General features: G+C 40.9%; 1 protein-coding gene across 1 annotated transcript in view; it reads right to left on the bottom strand.

Annotated features, from left to right (window-relative positions):
* Cht6 (Chitinase 6) overlaps positions 1 to 22220 on the bottom strand; it is a 267684-nt gene that overhangs the window by 105090 nt on the left and 140374 nt on the right. Inside the window, exons 4-10 of the mRNA XM_067779453.1 lie at positions 16269 to 16783; positions 15952 to 16137; positions 11079 to 11344; positions 10722 to 11017; positions 10467 to 10656; positions 9367 to 10404; positions 30 to 7488 (exon numbers count right to left, since the gene is read on the bottom strand). Coding sequence (XP_067635554.1) covers positions 30 to 7488; positions 9367 to 10404; positions 10467 to 10656; positions 10722 to 11017; positions 11079 to 11344; positions 15952 to 16137; positions 16269 to 16783 — 9950 coding nt within the window. The remainder of the gene's footprint in view (positions 1 to 29; positions 7489 to 9366; positions 10405 to 10466; positions 10657 to 10721; positions 11018 to 11078; positions 11345 to 15951; positions 16138 to 16268; positions 16784 to 22220) is intronic.

Consider the following 22220-nt stretch of genomic DNA (forward strand, 5'->3'; position numbering starts at 1 on the left):
GTACCCATTTACTTTGACCCGGGGGTTTTCAATAAAAAATGATTCTTCTCATTATTGATTGTTGTGGATTCTTCCAAATTTACGCTATTGTCATTGGGGGCTTCGTCCGAAGCGACTGGCTTACTATCTTCGTTGCTTATATTAAATACATCATGTATTTGTTTTTTTATGTCAGTTGAGCTCGTTTGTGCCTGTGGTTTTGGCAGTTGAGGTTTTCCGATATAAATTATGGGTGAGTCTTTGTAGTATTGAAAGTATTTTCTTCTATGATATATAGGTATAGAGATCGAGGAGTCATCGTCGCTAGTATTTAGCTCATTTTGCAAATGTGAAGCCACTCTCTGAGGGGTGAGTTCGTTTACTGATTTGACTTCAGCTTCAGCTGCACTTTTCTCTGTTTCGTTTGTGCTCTTATTTTGCGGAGACCCTGTGGCATCTTCCTTGGAGTCCTCGTACTGTTCAGCATTTTCTTTAAGTTGCCTGAGAGCATGCGAAAATTGTTTCCTAAGATAATCTAATGAATTATCAGCGTTTGCAAAAGCTTGCGTTGTCGTATCTGCGGTTTTAGTGCCCAGCTTTTGCATACGTTCAGACTCAAGAGTCGAATTTATTGTTGCTACTGCTGAATCGGTCTCAATTTCGGTAGTGGACATAGTCTTTGTTGGTTCAGATTCGTTAGCCGATGTACTTGTTGTTGATAGCTCCGACTTCGTAGTAGTTATTGTTGTTGTCTTAGCCTCAGTACTAGTTGTACTAGTGGTTGTTGGCTTAGACTCCGTAGTAGGTGCTCCGGTTAACGCAATGTCAGTAGTGGTAGCATTTGAAGTTGTTGACAAAACCTCAGTCGTGCCTGCAGTTGTTGTTTCTAGTTCTACTTCTGTCGTGGCTATGGTGTTTCTTCTGCCAGAGCTGCTCAACTGTTTTCCACAGCTAATGTCTTGGATCTCCTTCGCTTCCGCTTTTTCCTTTGTCTTAGAGTGCACACTTTCAATATCATTCAACGGTTTCTGTGTTTTTAGAACTCTGCGACGTAATAGCGGTCTATACGTTGACACCCTTGGCGCCTCAGTCGTAGTTGAAATCGGCTCACTCGCTGTTGTTGTGGTTAAAGGTTGTCTTTTAAATTGAAAACCTCTGCGCGTAGTCTGCGTTAGAGCATCCGGTTCAGCAGCAGTCGTTACTGGTGTATATTTTTCAAACGGCTTTTTAGATGAAAACTTCAAAATTGATTCGCCATATCCTTCATGTTTCACACTGCTTGCTGTTGTTGTTTTGGCTATTTTTCGCAATGGTCTTGTTCTCGTTCGTCTAGAAGTTAGAGGTGCTTCAATTGTTGTCGCAGCAGTAGTACTTGGGCGAGGTGGCCTTGTAGCGATTTTGCGCTCCTCTTCCTCCTCATATTCTTCAACCGTTTCATTCTCACTCACTTTTGCAAGCTTCCGTATCACTTTTCTCCTCTGTTTCACTATTGGGTTCTCATCGCCTTCTCTTCGTTTAGTTTTCGGTGCGAAATCCAACGAGAGCAGCGAAGATAAATCGGAATCACGAAAACGTACAGAACCACGATTACGTGTTACGGATCGTGGTGTAGTATGCACTTTTTCTGTGATAGTCTCATAGACGTACTCATATTCAGGCTCAGTTTTGTCCACTCTCTTCGTATGCACCCGTTTAACTAGTTTTTGTACATTATTGTCTGCATTATAGGTTTGAGTGTAGGTTGTTTGCGTTTTAGTGAAGCCCTTTTGATCGATCCCATTTTTGGTGACGATTCCGTCGCGATTTAGAGTTTGTGCACTACTGGGCCGCTGTACACGTCCACTATATCTGGAGAGTGCGCTGAATGTTTTACGTGTAGTTGGGGTCCCATCAATGCGGAAATCTTTGTTTTTCTGTTCTTTTGACTGGTCGTTGCCCGTTTCGTCAGCGTTTTCTTTAAACACGACACGTTTTCTTTCGTTATTTGGTGCTCCTACATTGTCATCTACAGTTTTTGAACCACTCTCGAAACTATTTTTTCCGATGCTACTCTCCCTCGACATATCTGAGCTTGCACTTGCTTTGGTGACTGCGCCGACGTAATTTGTCCTTTGGCTAAACGATGGCACATACAATGAAAGAACAGTGGAATTTATCTTATCCATTTTATTATCCGCATTTCTTGCTTCGTTGTTCTGATTAGTGCTGTCTTTCTTATTCTCACTGCCTTCCACGTTTTCACTTGTATTGAGGGTACTCACATTGGACTCTTCTTCTGCATGTTTACTTTGCTGCGAGCTTTCTTCTGCAGTATCTCCTGCTTCATTTACACTTTTGTTGAAAATTGCTTCGTTAATCTTTTCTGAAGCATTTTCACTAGGGCCTCCTTGGTTAGTAACTTCTCTTCCGGTGTTCCTTTGCTTCACGCTTTCTTCGTGAATCCGTTCATCTTTGCCGTCACTAGTGTTCGTGCCTTCTTCATTTGCCTTTTCGTCTCCTTTACCAATATTTACGTTCGCATCCGTTTTCAATGTACTCGAACTATTTCTTAAGCTGGAAGATTCAACATCGCTCATTTGGCGCCCGAGTAGGAACTCATCATTTCCTGCAGCTTTTTGCGTCCCGTTAAAGCTTATGCGATGACTGTGATTATGTTCGGTATGATTTTCAGGTCGCTGCTTGTTTATATCAGTCGCCAATAAGGAAGACAAATCACCTTCATCCTTACCTGGTCGATATGTGCCGCGATAAACGGTGCGTCGTCGAGGAGTGGGTGTTTCAGTTGTTGCGTCATAATGTTTGTTAGTGTTTGCTTCTTCTCGATTGTGACCGGGATGCCTGCTATGTATTCCAGTTTCGGCTGCAGATATTTCATGTAAACTCGTTTCTTTAGAACTAACTTTTTCTGAGTTCGTGGTATTTGCTTTACTTTTAAGCACATATTCATATGTGGTCTCTGCGCGGTTTCTTATATCAGGCGTCATCGTACTAACACTTCGCGATGTTGAGGTTTCAGTCGTAGGTTCCTTTGATTGAGTAATAGGTTGTAAATCATTGCCTGCATACAAATATCCAAAACTTCCAGCAGTATCAGCAAAATTCGTAGCTGAAGTAGTTTCATCCTCTGTCGATACAATAAGCTGCTCTGTTTTTGGCTGTGGATTCGCAGTACTAACAGTGACGGGCGCTGCTGTTGCGTCTGGTTTGTCAGACATAGTACTCGGTTCCGTGTTGGCTGCTACATCGTCAGGACTTTCATGATTTAGTTCTGGAAGATCTATCTCAACTGATGCAGTTGTTGTAGGTCCATTGATTGGACTTTCTTTCGCCCATTCTATCGTAATTTTTCGAGCAGGGGACATTTCGAATTCAGGTTGAGCTGTTGTTGTAATATCTATGGATTCTAGCGGCACAGTAGTTATAGGCGTGGAGGTACCACTTAGAAGCCCTCTTGTACTTGTTTCAGTAGTTGTATCCCTTAAGCCCATGGTTGTAGTATTTTCTGGGAAAGTTTTGTCTGTTGCATCAGGCATTTTTCCAGATCTATGACGATTAGAGACTCGTATTTTACTATCTATCTCGGACTCATGCAAGGTGGATTGTGTACTTTCTAAGCTTCCTGGCCGACCTCTTGTCACTGGTTCACTAGCTACAATTGGCCGTCTGCGAACTGTTGTGGAAGACTTCGATGAAGATGATATTGTGGTTTCACTGTTTTCTATAGCTGACATGTTAGTTTTCAGTGCAGTTTGTTCGGTAGAAGATGTCACAGAGGCATCTAGGACTTCAGTTTCTGCCGTATTTTCATATTTTACTGGACGAATAATAGTATCTGCTGCAAAAGTTGTTGCGAAACGCGATTGAGAACCTTCCTCTAAGGCTTCAGATGGTGTATCGAATTTCGATGTTGTACCAACTAAGGTAACTGGTGGCTGATCAGTGCTTTCAGTATATTTCGAAGTCGTATTATTTTCTGGAGAAACTATTGCAGCTGGTATGTCGGCGGACTCGGACGCTGTTGACGTTGTTAGATCATTAGAAGGATTATTATCTTCTTTCGTCGTTAAACGCACTGCAGCTATATTTAGTGAGTCCGTAGTTATTGGTGTAGCAGCTGTTATTGGATTGTGACGATCGTTTGCATCTTTCTCTATGGAAAGGTCATCCGACATTTCGTAAAATGTAGAGTAACTGTCAGTAGTGGAGGGAACTTCATTGTCTTTGGTTGCTTCATTTGCGTTACTGGCTGAGCCTTCCGCGACAACTGGAGCTAATATAGTACTATTTGTTTGGGTGCTTGCTAAGAGGTACTCACCCAAGTATACCTCACTTCCGGCATTGTTTGTCTTGTCTGTGAAGCGACTAATTTCACGTTGTAAAGTCGTCGCTTCCGTGACGCTTTCATTTTCACTTACTCCATTCGTGACTATTTCTTCCATACTATCCGGCGAGTCTTTACTTTCTTCTATTGGTTGTGTCGTAGTCTGTGCTTCCTCATTAGTCTGCGGCAGTTTTCCAGCACGTGATATACTTTGATAGACGCGCTCCCGACTTAGATCTGCTTGTTTTGCCACTTCCTCGAGCTTTCGATGGAATGGTGACGATTGATATTCGCTTAGTTCCACACCTTTACCATTGCGTACGATGGTTTTATAGTGTATGATTTCGGTTATTGGCGCTTCTCTGTTGCGTACTATTTCTTGATAGTTATGCTCGGCATTAGACCTTTTTACTGTTTCTGCGTTGTCTTCTGTTCTTGTCTTTGAGTTTGGCAACTCTTTCATATTTTCTGTGCTCGTGTTTGGAGTTATCAGCGCTTCTGTGCTCTCTGATTTTATCTCCATTGTGTTTAACACTGTGGAGTCCGTTTCTTTAAACTCTTCTTGCTCTTTTAGTAGTATCCTCATCTGTCCATTCTCATTTAATGTTTTCTTCTTACTGGTGGTCTCATCTATACTACTATTTTCATGACTTATTTCTCCAGTCGATTGGTTACTGTCGTTGCCTTCTAAATTCTCACGGTTTTCGTCTGTTTTCAACTCGTTTTGCTCATGCTCTTTGGCCTCAGCTGCCGTTGTTGTGTTTTCGTCAGCCTCTTTTTCATTTTGCTCTATGTCACCTCCTTCATTCGTTTCCGTGTTTGCAGTCTTGTTTACTTTAGTCATTCCGTTCGTATCTTCGCTCACTTCAGTTAATTCATTTGCCTCATTGCTCTTCGTTGTGCCATCCGTACTGCTGCTTTCTGTCACGTTATTTTCCTTTTTTTCAGCAATCTTCATCTCATCACTATCATCGTTTACCATTTTCAATCCACGCGTGCGATATTTGTCTTGCACTTTTCGCTCTGTTTCCTCTGGCTCTGTCTCTACTGTCAAACTCTTGCCGCGATACTTACTTGCCGTCAATCTTTCGTCTTTGTTATTTGTTTCTAAGGAGTTCAAATGTTGCACGAACCTATTTGTTTTGTTATCCTCAGTCGCAGTTGCGCGTTTTTCGTCGTCGTCTTCGTCCTCGCTCTTTACTTCATTCTTCAATGCTCCATTGTCGGTCTTTGCATCAAGAGCCTTAACTCGTTCTTTAACATCGCCGCTTGTTCGTTCTTTTGTGTTATTCGTCATTTCTTCTTGTCCGTCACTTATTACGTCATACGCAGTTGTTAACATTTCATCTTCGTCTTTCGTTCGCTCGTGCTTGCTCTGTGTCTCCTCTGCTTCGGCGGTTCGTTTGTCGTTGTTGCTTTTATCGTCTTCTCTCCGTTCGTTCTTACTACTCTTCAGCTCATCTTTTTCGTGAACATTCTTCGTATGCGCTCCACTGTCACTCTCTTCGGCTGAAAATGAATTATTTACACTTAAACTAAGATTTCTATCTACATCATGCTTTAGACTACTCAAATTTTTACCACTTACACCGTATACTTTATCTTCTATATCTACTTTATATACAACAACATGCATTTTAGCGTGCAAATTTTTCGTTTGTGTTTGGGTGCTCGCAGTTTTGACCTCGTGATTTGTTTCCAATCCGTTTTGATTTTCTACTTTCAACCCAATTGAATTGGAACTCACCTTTGGTTTGGAGGCTTGAGCCGCTGCTACTCTTGACTCATCTTCTGTACTCTCTGTGGTGGTTGATTTCAAATCTTCGTTTACTGTGGCTATTGTTGGACTGGAATTTTGATTTGGGCGCGTGCGACGCCTAGGGAAACCGAAAGGTCTAGGACTAGATATTGTTCCCAAAAATTCATTAGTAGGTGTTGAGTCGGTGGTAGTTATTTTGTTCTGGTTGTTGGTGGCGGATGAGGATGAGGAATCCTGTTGATTTTTTTGAATTTGATTTTTACGAGGTAATAACTCGTTAAATTGTTGTTGCCTTCTACCACCAGAGTACTTATTAACGGTATTACCTCTAATATTACTACTTAGCTTATCATCGGCGCTACTTCGTGTGCTACTGCTACCCTTTGTATCAGTTGCAAATTTATTGTTGTTGTTTTTGCTGTTTTTACTATTTTTATCGTTAATAATGTTCTCATGTTCTGAATCTGTGTCAGTGTTATCTGTTATTGTTGTTGTTGTTTTTGTTATATTACGTGTTCTTGTTGTGTATTTATTATATTGTGTCTTGGAACGATATAAATTTTTATTCAAATTTGTTACCTCTTCTTCATCATTCGTGAGGGAAACGTCAGTGTCAGTGTTGTTGTTGTTGTTGTTGCTATTAGTCTCAGTCGCTATACTTGTTGTTCTAGCTGTTGTTGTTGTAACATCATTATCATCATCAACACCTGCAGTTGTTCTCACTTGTTTCTCAGTAATAGCACTTGGTATCGTGATATTTGCTTTTAATGCGGAATGCTCAATAAGGGAATTCACATCAAAGGATATATCAAGGGTATTTCTTGAGTCAGACTCAAAGCTGGGAGTTACAGTGGTTATGGTATATAAGGAATCGGTTAGTTCAAGATCATTTGCAATGGTAGTAATAGCGGCTGCTTTTGTTGTGGATATGTTAGGATGGGATGCGGGTGTAGATGAGGTTGATGCATAGATGGTTGTAGTGGGCGTGTCAATAGTTGATATGATTTCGGGTTTAGTATTTTTTATGCTTATGGATAAGGTGGGTGAGTCATTTGTTGTTGTTTTTTCTGTTGTGCTTATTGTTAAAGGTGGTTCAGGTGTTTCGTTGTTAAATGTATTCTCTAACAAATTGTATCTGGTTGGTGTTTCTTGGGTGTTGGTGATTGGAGTTTCTGTTGTTGCTGTTGTTGTTGGTCGTCGTCCTATATTCGCATAGTTTCGTGTTGTGGTGCTTTGTATTGATTTTTGAATGGAGTCAATTGGTGCCCCATTTAATTGTACCGTTACATTTTGTTCTTCCTCTTGATTATCCTCGTCCTCGCCGTTGTCGTCGTCGTCGTCATCTGCTGGTGTATGCTTCTCCCCATCTCGGGCGTTCAGCGTAGATTGTAGATGACTTGTGGGCCTTGTACGTTCCAAATATTTGTACCTAAAAGTGAAAGATTCATATTAAAAGTAGTTTTTGAGAGTTTTCGACGTAATTCAAAAACTCAACATAACAGCAGAAAATTTTTGAAAAACATTTTCCAGTCCCTTGTCTGCAAGTGTAGAGGACCTCCCCAACCTATTTTTTATTTTTTATAATGCTATATAACCAACCCAACTGCATAAGCAGACATTGTACTGGGCTGCCACTCTGAATATCACTTGGTACTTCTAAATAGGTAGAAGTATGGTAGGAAGAAATTTCTCTGTCACCAACGCTATCTAACGGTTGCGTAGCTTGGATAATGGAACATACTTTACTTCCTTATAATCGCTGTTGTTGCAACCTACCTAGGCTACATGTCGCATCACAAATTATCATCGAGAACAGAAAAGTACTGTTGAAGTGGGATGAGGCCCACAATGATATTGGAGTTAGAAGAGTGTACTTCACTTGCGGGAAATAGTAATGTATACAGAAGAAAGTTGGGCTAGAGTAACTTGACCCTCACTGCTCAAATACCGTTCTTTCCCTGCTATGAGATATGATCGAGCATCACTATGAAGGATACTTTGGTGGAGTGCTTGCTAAAAAAGTCAACGAATCCTTGTCTACTTCTCCTTCTTGTAGCGAAAAGGATTCTTCCTGAATGTTTTGGCGAGTTTTATCGATATTGATGGTATTTTTAGGGATATTAATCCGATACGTGCCGGAAAATAGCATAATTTCGGTACTAGCCCAACCATCGCGGGAAGTATTTGATATGACTCCGTTGAACCTTCGGGGTCATTCAACCTCCTCCTCCAGTGAGGAAACTCGCCTGATAAAAAAAAACATATTTCGCACCACAGTGAGTATGACGATCTACACAACGCCTTTAATCTTACCGGCTCCTTGAGGATATCGTTGGTGGCTTGTCGGTACATCGCCGGACAAATTGCTGTTTCTTGTGTTGTTGAAACTTACCGTTCGGCACCTCCACGTTATGAGTCGGCTCTGTGTCAAACAGTCACCTGTTTGGGTGTGTGAGAATACGACAGAAACTGGCTGTCGAGCTTTTGAACACTAGGTATTTGGGCTAAGGAGAGGGGACGGTATTCAGGTGTCATAACACACAGCTGAGGCTCTGGCGACCGCAAGTTCCCCGTCGATCTAGGTGGTAGGAGGGCGCTATGGCCTAGAAGGTTTCATATGGTCATACCAAATCGTACTCGAGATGGTCGGGCTAGTACCTTAATGGTGCTTCTTACGGGAACGAACATCGATAACACACCCCAAGGCCTTCGAGGAGCGTCCTTATCGCTACAACAACAACAACAGGGTTCCTACTACCACTTAAGTTAGGTTAAGTAGCGGTTATTGTCCATGGTTTATTATACCTTTCTTCAAAGGCCTGCCATACTGACCCACCAAATCAGTTATGGTTAGTCTTATACGTTCTTATCTGATCGAGCCTATAGGTCGCTTTCCGTGTTCACGGCTGAGGCAATCGAAATTTTCGGACTAGCTTACCACTTGTTTTTTGTTGTATGAAGGTCACCCAAGTTGAGTTTAGGAGTAGCAGAGAGTTAACTTGGCAATGCCAAGAATTCAATAAGGAAGCAAATGCAACTTGTTGCATGGTACTCTGAAGCCTTGAATTCAAATACTTTAACATACCTAATTGCCCTTGAAGTATTGCAGATACGGCCCCGTGGTGTGCGACGGTTCCAAAAAGGTTATAATTTTTTCACTGCGACGGGGGCAATTACGGTACATTAAGCATTTTTCATTCCAACCCACAAAAAAAAATATACCCAATTGTAGAAAGGTAAAAAACATCTCTATGAATATCTTGTTAAAAAAGGACGAGGGCAGAATATGTCAAATAACATCATTTACCTATTCGCATTCGTTACTGTGTCTTCGGCTTCTTGGTTACTCTCGGTTGTGGGTCTGCCACGATTCCGACTCAACGAAGTATATGCTCGCTTCTCTTCACCTCCCTTTGTTGCTTTAATCTCTTCTTCGTTTACTGCTTCCTCTTCTATTTCGGAGTGAACCGTCGATGGACGCATGCGTTTTATGCTCACATAGGAAGGAGTTACTGTATTTGTTGGACGTTTTGTAGTCTTGACCTTAGTACTTGTTTCCCCCTTCTCATCGTCTTCTTCTTCTTCATCTTCATTTACTGTGGTTTGCTTATCCTCCGCGTCTGCCTCGTCATCGTCCTCTTCGGCTGCTTTATGGCGGAATGCGCCTCTGTTTCGGTTGATTGTAACATATTGCTTCTTCTCTTTCAGCAAGCCATCGAGATCGGCCAACTTATCGAGTCCTTCATTTTGTGGCCCTTGTCTACCATTGCTTCTCACTACAGAGGAATATTTCGAAGAGTCCCTAGCACTAGTGAATTCACTTGACTCTTCATCATCACTTTCAATCTTGGTAGCTGCCTTTTCTGCGACTTTAGCTTGTCCAGTTTTTCGGTAAAGTGATGTAGAAGTAAAACGATTGCGGAACGAATTGTAGGTATTTGGTTTGCTGAGCACTTTTTCATAAAGATTTTTACTGATTGGTGATTGAGTTGTGCTAGCACCTGTTTCACCGGAACCGTTCTTGAGTGCGATGGTGCCATCTTCCTTGCGTTGCAAATGTTTTTCGAGTTCTTCGATGCCACCAACTTTGCGTATGAGATCTATGAGCTCTTTTATAACTTGTGGATCTTCTTCAGAATCTCTTTCTTTAGCATGTGTTGGTGTATCCTCGTCCACTTCTTCCTCTTCATCCTCATACTCTATGGGTTCTGGTGTGGTCGTCGTAGTTGAAGTGGAGGTGGTAGTTCTGAAGAAGGAGCTGCGCGAGGTAGCGGCTGTGATGCGATTGGGGGCAGATGTCGGACGCGGCGTGGTTGTGCTGGCACCAGTTGCAGATATTGTTGCTCTAAAGTTAACGTTTTAGTATAGTTAATATTTAATAAAATTAAGAACTCATTCTGTACTCACTTCTTAATCTTGCAGGGCACATTGCGCGCAAAATCACAAGAATCCGCAGCTGGATTGAAATATAAACCAGAAGGACAGGTGAATTGATGACCCACAATACCCAAACCAGATGGTCCACTATCCAAGCACCAGTAATATTTCTTGCAATCGCGTGGATGCTGGAAGAAACCTTCTTCCTCACATTTGAAATCTACAAAAAAGCGAACAATACAAATAAGTTTCTACAGAAAATCACGCATCTTTAGCCTAACTCACCAGCTCCTGGATCTGGTGTTGTAGGTGGTGGTGGTGTTGTTGTACGTCCACCAATGTATAGCGACGAACCTTCGGGATTTGTTAGCCGTATTGTTGTCTCAGGTACACGTTCTGTAGTTGTAGATGTGCTAGACTGCGGGCGACGACGTCCATTACTCAAAGTTGTGCGCGTTGAACCTTTACCCTCCTTGCCGCCACCAATGCGATTCAACTTCGAAGATGAGTTTTCACGACTGCGTGATCTTGAAGGTTTCTTAGGTTGATTATTCGGTTTGGCGACCTCGTTAATGCCGACGCTGTGTGCAAAAGCTTATATAAATAATACAGTTAATTTTTTTTGGAATATAGAAAGTATACCCCAAACTCTCCAACATCGCTTCCTTTGCTGCTTCTATCAGCGGATATGGTTTACCGCTGCATGTGCCGCGGAAGTCGTCATTATCGATGGCCCAAAACATTATACCACCCAAACCATGCTCAACGACATACTGCGCCTTCTTACGTACGATAGCCTCATCATCATAGCCAACCCATTGATTGCGTCTGTAGGCATATGGTCCCATTGCGTTGTGGTTTGGTTGCACTACAGTCCATTCGGGGTCCTCCTTTAAGTTATGGCAAATCTAGAATAAGAAGAAAGTTACGAAATGTAAGAATGAGTGAAGAAAGCAGTTATTCTAAAGATAGGTCGATATTGCGATCCGGTACGTTACGGTAGCAAGCACAATTAAAGTACTGGCCTGACCTTCTCGGGAACGATTAAGTATGACCACAAAACCTTCTAGGCCATACCGCCCTCCCACATTCTGGATCCATGAGGAACTTGGGGTCGCCAGAGCCTCGGCTGCTGAAGAAGCAGGATTCGCCACGGGTAGGTGAGATTGACAATTGGGTTGGAGAAGCTATAAATTGCGCTAGCAACCCCTTGAAAGGATTGCGTTGCCCCTTATCACCTCGACACTCTCAACGGACTAGTATTCATATTGGACCGGCCCAGTATCTTTTATGTTCCAATGCACAACCTCATCCCGCTTTTGGACTGAGGATTCTGATGCAACAGAAGGCTTGGTTTGAGACGTCGATACAATCAAGTTTACTTTTGATGTTTTAATTCGCGTCTGAATTCGCGCCTGAAAGCCGAAGGCAATAGAAGAGTATAAAATAGAATACAATCATCATACAACCCGATTAAGATCTTCCGAACAAGGATCGACGTCAGAAAAGATAAGTAACTGATAAACTGGGCTTATAAAGATGTTAACAGAGATTGCAATAGGGAATTCTAGGTTCTCTCCACAGTCTGTTTAAGATAGGTTTTGATTGTTGTGATGGAAGAGTGATCCCTTTGTATGTCTGAGACAATCTATAAACAGTCGAGGGAGGAGATTTGTATCATAAAAGCCAATTTTCCATTCAGTTTTAGATAGGGATATTGGGTGTTCGTGGTTCTAATGTCCATAGACTTAGCGCGAGACATTCCTCACACATATATTGAATCTAAAGTCCGACAAGGATTTCTGTCCTCATAGCGAGTAAATCCCTAAACTCTATACGACCACCTTTTTGTCGTTTTCAAACGCCTGGTCTACTCTGAAAATCGGTACGATTCGATTTCATATCCGGCCATTGAATGTCATTACGGCAGCACTCAAGCTGGAAGCTCGAAGAATTTAACTTCTCCCTTGGCGATTTTCTGTTCTATAGACATCGCGACTCAGACTTCCGAGGAAACATTGCTTTCAAAGGCCCTTTGGAGGCTAGAAAACTTATTCCTAACTTGGTGATAAATGGTTTTTTGACACTTTCCCTGTTTAGCAAACATAAATCCTCTAAAAGCACCAAGAGCTTCGAGCTACGTTTGAAAACTAGGAATGAGGGTATGACTCTACTCCGTCATTGTTCATACAGCAAGGACTTGAACCCAAGGAGTTTAACTGAGCGGCTGATGTAAATATCTTAAGAAAAAGTGTTCGATATTGTGCAGGAGATAATGTTCTATGCCCAGATTTGTATTGAGCGCGTATTCCTTTCAGCAGGGACGGAAAATAATATTTTTTTTTTTTTGCGGAATCGAAAAAATTGTCCTAGGTGAAAATGTTTGAGTTCCTAGGTATCCCTATAGCAATATCATGTCGAATCATGCATCCTTTTTATTTTTCAAACTTTTTCCATAAAAGTCCACATATAAAAGTAAAATCTGTATTTTTATTTTTTGAGTCCGATAGAACTAGTTACACTCGGTCTTTTAAAAATAAATGTCCGGAAATAAAAGTTATCTCAAGACTTTTATTTTTTTAAGACCGAAATAATAGTCCCGCTTGATAACAAAGAAACGGCTTATCCGAATTAAAAAAAAAATTTTATTTCGGATAAGCCGTTTCATTGTTATCAAGAGGGACTTTTATTTCGGCCTTAAAAAATAAAAGACTTGATTTAACTTTTATTTCGGGACTTTTATTTTTAAAAGTCCGAGTTTAACTAGTTCCATCGGACTCAAAAATAAAAATCCGAAAATAATTTTTATTTTGATCCAAATATATTTAAAGTCCAAAATTAATAGTTTTGCAAGGACTTATATTATAAAAGGAATAACACTTTCAGCCCCTGCCTTCTAGTCCACCTATTACGCATCCGAAAACAAGTACACTACCGTGCCTCTCGAAGGAAAGCTGTTGGTGAAGTGGTGAAATAGATGATTTCAAGTTCACCATAGCTTTCGGAGTTAGAGTATAAGCCGTGCAAAGGCCTTCGCTGTCTACAATCGAAACTCTCCCAGCGGGTAAAGAGACTTTGAATATTCCCGCGGTAGGCATGCTGTCCTAACAGGCAGCCAAGTTGGTAACAGAAGGTGTTAGTACTGGAGCGTACCGGATTCAATCCGCCAAGGACCCATGTCCCAAAAACAAAAAGAACAGAGATATTCAATACACATTTTTAATCTTTTGTTAGTGCAATCAGAGTCCAGTATGCTTGCCCAATAATCTACATATCAGAAATGACAGCCACAGAACAGTAGCCGCCCATACAGCAGAAGGAGATAACAGACGCCTTTCTTTAGTTATGTCCTCCGTATTTAGCTTCATTGAAAGCGTAGAATTAAAAATGTACGACCCTTATTATATAAGGCGGTGCCAATAATAACTCTCGCAAACAGAACTGGTTTTATATGAGTTTACAGTTAGTCCGCCGTATTGGAAATATTGAGCCGCCTTAAAAGGATAAGCGTAGATAACTTCATAACTTCCCTTGGACATCCCCTGAAAACGGCATATTTCAGCATATTTCACTACTTGGTAGCTACAACACAGAAGGCCGTGAAGCAGATAATTTACGACTAAGACTCAAACCCAAGAATGAAAGTAACTAGGGACACTTCGAGACACTATATCGTAAAGGGTGTGGCCTAGAAGGTTCAATGGTTTCATATTGAATTGCTCCTGTGATGATTGGGCTAGTACCTTAATGGTGCTTGTTACCGTAACGTACCGGATCTACATCCGGCAAACGACCATCAACATCTATAGCACTCCCCAAAACCTGCGCTACAACAACAAAAGGGTCGTGAGGAATTCATTCGGCCCCTCGAAGGAAAGAGACTTTGAGTATATTACAAGATTTGGGAAAATATCCCCGCTTAAAGCATTTGACATAAGTAGACCCCAATCAGCTACAAGAAATTCCGAGAAAACTCTGAAGCTCCACAGGAGTTGTGTTATCCGCTCTCTGAAATTGGTTGGGTATAAAAGAATTAATTGCCTCCCGATGGTGAGAGGCATTTTTTAAGGAATTGCTCGTTGATCTTTGAACAGCTGCCATCTATGTCTCGTAAGTATGACAAGAGCACAGAATTTAGTGAGGATGCTTTTAAATATTGCAGGCGCATGATACCCTTCCATGCTTTTCATATTTCGCCAGAATTGCGGCGCAGCCCTCTAGGTTTCGGACTTTTAGTCACCAAACCCCATTTTGCAGTGCTTCCAGTGCGACGGTGGTTAACTGCTGTAGTTTTTGTTTAAAAAATGTTCCTGCTAAAAAGCTAGTGTAGTGCTAAAGTTTTCCGTTCCCTTGTGAGCTTGTTTTCATGTGGCCCGAATTCAGTGAAATTTTTCCCAAGAGTCTAAAGCAATTTGGAATACCTCAAAACTTATTCATCATTTAAAATTCGTTCTTAAAGAAAATTCTACTTTCCGTATATTTTGAGAAGCTTTAGGGACGTTCACTTAAGCAAAGTTTCAATCTCCCTACAATGTTTTCTGCTACTATTTTGTGCCATCTTCATGGAGATAAAATATCGACTCTGCAAAAATCAACCTCAATCGTACCGACTTTCTAACACGTGCAGTGTCTTCCAGGCTGAGGTCTGTGCCATAGAGAGAGCAGCCAGACTATCAATATCAAAATCTTTGTCGATAGTCATGTTGCCTTCAAGGTGTTAAAATCCAACGTGCTAAAGTAGGATATCGTGTGGAGGTGTCGAGCATTGCTGGCATCCATAAGGCACCTAAATTTGTGCCTTTACTGGGTCCTAGGGCAGAACGATATTGAAGGAAATTTGCAGATGAGATGATTAGGGAAGGTTACATAATGGAAATAAGCGAGGCGGATAGCTTCGTACGATCACCGCTTGGTTATCTCCTGAAGAAAATCGAGCAATATGAGATTAGGGCAACTGGGACTGACTGTGGATCAACCGGGATGATTGCGAGACTTCAAGGTCCTTATAACCATGTTTAGATGTGTAAGGAACTGGCTTTTTTCTCAAACCAAGCAAATCTGCAGTGAGAGTACTTACGGGTATCATCACAGGTCATTGCGCTAATGCACTTGTTGGTATGCGCCCTTCCTTTGCAGAAGCTGTCAGGATGAGGAGAAAAAGGAGTTAAATCATCACTTTCTTGCCCGGTGTCTAGTACTGCAAATAAGACAACTTATATTTTTGAGCGCAGGGCCTTTCGGTAGTTTGGCAAAGGTTGAGGGTGGATTTTTCACTCCTACTTAAGTTCAACAGAGAAAGCAATTGGTTCGTTGAGGATCATTAGGCAGTAATTTGGTTGGACGAATATGCTGCCACCCGGCACTCACTTTGAGCACTCATAATGGACAAAAATGTCTTCGCCCATCTTAAGCTAACCTTACCTAAACTATCTTCTTAACTAACTGTTTTTTCCGTTAACTAACTAAAAAACTTAATTAAATTAATTAATTCATAATGAGATCTTCATACACTCACCTCATAATAAGCTAAATATCCCTTTTCGCGTGTGGCATCACCCTGCTCGCCTGGTCCTTCCGATGGCGCACCAATTTCTGTGCTATCCTCATTGATCAAAGTATACGAGCGTCCATATGTGGGTATGCCCAACACTAACTTGTCGCGGTCAGCGCCAGCTTTCAAATAATATTTTATAGAATAGTCCTAGTAGAAGCATAGAAAAGTAAAGAAATGAGTGAAACAAAAACATTCAATTACAGCAATCAAAATTTCAATTATTTCATTCTCCACTCGCATAATACACATTTTCCTCTACTCCCAGCTCGCATACTTACAATATTCAACTCTGCATCATAATTGTACTCGGACTCCTCCTCCAACGAATACAATGGCGCATGATGATTAGCGGAGGGTTCATGTGATGAATGAAAATCGTATGTGAGCACATTGAACCAGTCCAAATATTTATTCAATTTAGGTATGTCATAACCCTTTTCGATATTTTCAATACCCGCTGGTACAGCCATTGTCAGCAACAGACGTGGACGTCCGGTCTTCTCTGATTCACGTTCGAATTCGGCGCGCAACTCTTGTACAAACTGTGCATAATTTTCACGGTCACGCTGTTTACCACCCTCACGCTGTGCTGGATACTCCCAATCCAGATCGATGCCATCGAAATGGTTTTGACGCAAAAATTTCAAAATGTTTTTAATGAACTTTTGCCGGCGTTCGGGATTTGCCATTAAGGGTGAGAATCGTGATGAGGCTTCATTCCAGCCACCGATGGCAATCATTGTTTTCAGTTGCTTATTGTATGTTTTGAGTCCAGTGAATTTGGCATAACCGCCTGTGTGAGCGAGTGTGTGTGTGTGTTGAGCAAAAGTGTGGAGGCGGCATAACGGCAGTGCATGTTGGTGATGATGATGATTATGCAGCAATAAAGGCAATAGAAATTCATAGAAAAGCGATAAAAAAGATGAAGTGTTAATTGACTTTACATAGAAAGGGTCAATGAGTGCAAATATAGGTGGACAGCCGCATGAATTAACATTAGGTTGGGTCTGTCTGTTTGAAGCGTATATTGAGAGGATCTCGGAAGCCCTTTTTGATCCTCGTAAGCACCGCGAAAGGCGTGAGTACAAGGAGCTTGAGCTGCTAGCCACCAGGAATAACGCCCGAAAGTTTTACCAAAAAATACGGCGACAAACGGAAGGTTTTAAGACCGGGGCAAACTCCTGTAGGAACGAAAACGGCGACCTTGTAACTGATGTCCAGAGAGTGCTTAGATTATGGAGGGAACACTTCTCTGCTCTCCTAAATGGAGGTAGCGATTCACCGCGCAGAGATGACGAGCCCGATCCCGCAATCGATGATGATGGAATATATGTCCCCCCGCCCGATTATGACGAAGTTAGAATAGCAATAACCAGATTGAAAACAACAAGGCCGTGGGCGCTGATGGATTGCCTGCGGAGCTATTCAAGTACGACGCGAGGAGTTGGTAAGGCGCATGCAACAGCTTCTTAGCAAAATATGGGCGGACGATTGCGTTCTTTGCCCAGTCCACAAGAAGGGGGATATTATGAAATGCACCAACTATCGTGGAATCAGCCTTCTTAATATCACATATAAGGTCCTTTCAAGTGTATCGTACGAAAGATTGAAGCCCACCGTGAACCGGCTGATTGGACCTTATCAGTGCGGCTTCAGACCTGGTAAATATACCATCGACCAGATTTTCACAATGCGCCAAATCTTGGAAACAGTAGCACCGTGAAAAGAGAATCGACACACATCACCCCTTCGTCGACTTTAAAGCCGCCTTCGACAGCACGAAAAGGAGCTGCCTATATGCCGCTATGTCTGAATTTGGTTTCCCCGAAAAACTTATACGGCTGTGCAAAATGACGTTGAGCAACACCATCAGCTCAGTCAGAATTGGGAAGGACCTCTCCGAGCCGTTCGAAACTAAACGAGTTTTCAGACAGGGTGACCCCCTATCGTGCGATTTCAGTAATTTGATGCTGGAGAAAATTATACTAGCTGCAGAACTTAACCGCACTGGAACAATATTCTATAAAAGCGTGCAATTACTGGCATATGCTGATGCCATTGATATCATCGGCCTAAATACCCGCGCTGTTAGTTCGGCTTACTCCAAGCTGGAAAAAGAAGCGGTAAAGATGGGTTTGAGGGTGAATGAGGACAAAACGAAGTACCTGCTGTCATCGAGCAAAGAGTCAGCGCATACGCGCCTTGGCAACCGCGCTACTGTTGGCAGCCATAATTTCGAAACTGTAAAAGACTTCGTTTATTTGGGAACCAGCATCAACACTGGCAACAACACCAGCACTGAAATCCATCGAAGAATCAATTTTGCCAATAAATGCTACTTTGGACTAGGTAGGCAATTGAAAAGTAAAGTCCTCTCTCGGCGAACGAATATCATACTCTATAAGTCACATATCGTACCCGTCCTGCTATATGCGGCAGAAGCATGGACCATGACAACAGCAGATGAAGCGGTTTTGGGAGTGTTCGAGAGAAAAGTTCTTCGAAAGATTTATGGACCTCTACGCGTTGGCGATGGCGAGTACCGAAGAAGATTTAATGATGAGCTGTACGAGCTATGCGCAGACATCAACGTATTCCAGCGAATTAAAACGCAGCGGCTGCGCTGGCTAGGCCATGTTATGCGAATGAAAGGATATGCTCCGGCCAAGAAAGTGTTTCTATCGAAACCCGCCTATGGAAGCAGAGCACAGTGTTTCGTGTAGAACAAGCTAGCTGACAAAAACAAAGTTCTTATTCCAAGAAAAGTGTAATGAGAAATGAAAGAAAACAAACAAAATAACGGGATTTTTGCTTTTTTTTGATATTTTTGCTCATATATATTGAGTAATTGAAGTAAGAAAGCAGGAGTGGCCGTAAAATGCATTGATTAATTTGCAAAATTCTTGTTGAATATTAAGCTTCATATTTCTTTTAAGTGAACACTTTTATATAATTTTTTTGATGGATTCTAAGCTCGAAGGTAAGTAAAAATTTCTAATAGTAATTCTTTCACAATTAGAGTATATTCAATATATTTAACATTCCGTTATTAAGAAGAAACGGTATTTTTTCTCTATATTTTTAAATTTAGGGACAAAAAAGTTACATACATCCGCGAACATCCGGGCTAAATTTTACATATGTTATAGTCGCACGTATGCTCTAATAGTCGAAAGAAAAAACCATTGCGAATTCTTTGCACATCTATTTTATATTAAGCTTCATATTTCTTTTAAGTGAACACTTTTATATAATTTTTTTGATGGATTCTAAGCTCGAAGGTAAGTAAAAATTTCTAATAGTAATTCTTTCACAATTAGAGTATATTCAATATATTTAACATTCCGTTATAAAGAAGAAAAGGTATTTTTTCTCTATATTTTTAAATTTAGGGACAAAAAAGTTACATACATCCGCGAACATCCGGGCTAAATTTTACATATGTTATAGTCGCACGTATGCTCTAATAGTCGAAAGAAAAAACCATTGCGAATTCTTTGCACATCTATTTAAATTTTTTTTTTTGTTTGTAGATTTAGTTATCTCTACATATAAAATAGGATGTATGTACGTACCAGCTCCGACGAGATATTTGAACCTTTAAAGCTGATCTACAAACGGCAAAACCAATTCCCAGGTATAGGGAACAAACACGTAGCCATAAAACACACAAAAATAAACGCGCAAGGTCAACAAGAGCACACCAAAGGCAAAAAGGCGAAGATCACTGACTTCAACCTGCCACAACCTACCGCACCAGTCACCAAGGCATAAAACCAGGTACCTACAAACAATCCTAATGCAGGTATAACCACACAGGAACGCTACACAAAACAACCCCATTTGGTAGCATCTACGCCAATACCTGAATGTAATATAAATACTGCACAACTGATAACAAATCTGAACGATCAACGACACTTAAGATGGCAGCACAACAATCATCACCTATTCACCCTGTCGGAAAATCAACAACACAAAGCAGTTTAGTTATAACCGTACCAAGAACGGAGTTTTTTGACATTTGGGTTCAACATTCGAAGGAAACCAGATATAAAGAATTATTGAGTTTTGTTGTACTTAAGTACAATTTAAGCGAAGCAGCCGAGTATTCGAGAAACAGTTTAAGCTTACAAATATTGGCATATTCGTCGAAGCTGGATCTAAAGTGGAACACTTCTGGAAGACATAAGGAGCGATTTTTGAATAAAAACTCGGAGTGGCTTTCGAGTCCAGACTTCACATTTACAATAACGGTGGATTCAAAGTTGCCATCAGACCAACCAACCACTTCTTCAGGTAACCCCGGCCCCGGAAGACGAAAGAAGGACTTTGTTAGCTGCAGTGAAAAAACCAAACGGCGTCGAGTGGATGACCTCTTGCAATCTGGAAGTCCTGGTGAGTTACTCTATGCGGCAGAAGTATCAACGCGTATGTCCGGCAACAGAAATTTTACTAACATTATAAAAAAATCACAGGAAACCACTCAAATATCCGGCAAAAAGATGACATGTGAGCCAGATGCAAGATGCTTGAGCAATGTAGAAGCTTTAGCATACTACGTAGATAGCAAGTCGACGACTCATGGGTACAAAACGACTCGGAAGTGTAGCATCAGGGCAGGCCATAAGGTTTATCCATCAATTTATAGTCTAAGAAAAGCTAAGGCAGAATACTGTCCAAATGAAATTGATGTGGGTGATACACGTGCGGAAATTAAAGTCCAGTCCGTATTAGATAAAACTGTTGAGCGTTTAGTTTTAGGAAATCAAGAAGTTTTTGTTAGTTTATTACCTACAAACTTGACGTATACTTTAATCAGCAAGTGGGGTTGCGATGGAAGCTCTGGCCGTAGCACATATAAGCAAAAGTTTACATGCAGTTCTGACACTAATGAGTTTTTGTTTATATTTTCTTTCGTTCCTCTTCAATTACAGGATGAAAGAGCTAACATTGTTTGGCAGAATCCTCGACCTTCTTCTACCATGTATTGTCGTCCAATTAAATTTATTTTTTCTAAAGAAACAAAAGATTTTATTGTTTTTGAAATGAACAAAGTTTTAGAGGAGATAAATTCGTTTTTGCCAACAAAGAACATGCTCGAAGAATACGAAGTTTCCGTAAATCACAATATGTTTCTAACAATGATTGACGGAAAAGTTGGCAAAGCTTTGACTGAAACTTCTTCCACACAAAAGTGTTATATTTGTGGTGCCACTCCAAAAGATATGAATAATGGGTTACGGGACTTTACGCCTAGCCGAGATAATCTTGGTTTTGGTTTGTCTACTCTCTTATAGCCTCGAAGTAAAAACTGGCAGCTTAGGAATGAGGCAGATAAAGAGAGTGTAAAGCTACGTTCCAACGAAATCCAGAACAAATTTAAAAGTCGACTTGGATTGATAGTAGATAAACCAAAACCAGGTTTCGGCAATACCAATGACGGCAAGACTGCTCGTAGGTATTTCGAAAATTCTGAGGCTAGTGCTGAGATTACGGGATTGGATGTAACGATCATCAAACGATTCGATACTCTCCTTCGCGCATTAGCATCTGGGCACAATATAAATATCCAAAGATTTGAAAAATTTGCGGTCGAGACTAAAAAAACTATACATAGATCTCTATCCATGGTTTAATATGCCTGTTACAGTTCATAAAATCTTAGTGCATAGTACTGATATTATAAAATCAGCAATTTTACCTATTGTTGGATTTTCTGAGGAAGCACAGGAAGCCCGTAACAAAGATTTGAGACGATTCAGGGATGATAACACACAAAAGCAGTCGCGTGAAGCCACGAATAGAGATCTTATGAATATGTTGCTTATAAACATCGGATCCTTTAGTTAACAGTTTTAGGGAGATACCTAAGAAAAAATTTAAAAGTCTGACTTCAGAAGTCTTACATTTACTGTCCCCCGATAATGTTGAGGAGTCAATAAATACCCCAGTTGTTTCAAGATTTCACAGCAGTGTTGCTGATGCTCGTGCCTATTCCACAAGTGACTCATCGAATGAAAGTGATGATAGCGAATAATAATATAATTATAAGATAACCTACTCTATAACTTTTTGTTGGATCAGGTTTTATTTAATTTAAATCTATTGTTTTTGTACTTTGTATATACTTTACTTTTAAGTTTTTGTAATAAGTAATTTTCACATAATTAATTTAATTATTTACATTGTTATTATTATTATTGTAATTCACTTTTACATTCCTGACT

Source organism: Eurosta solidaginis, chromosome 4, assembly GCF_040869045.1.
Source record: "Eurosta solidaginis isolate ZX-2024a chromosome 4, ASM4086904v1, whole genome shotgun sequence".
Lineage (NCBI taxonomy): Eukaryota > Metazoa > Arthropoda > Insecta > Diptera > Tephritidae > Eurosta > Eurosta solidaginis.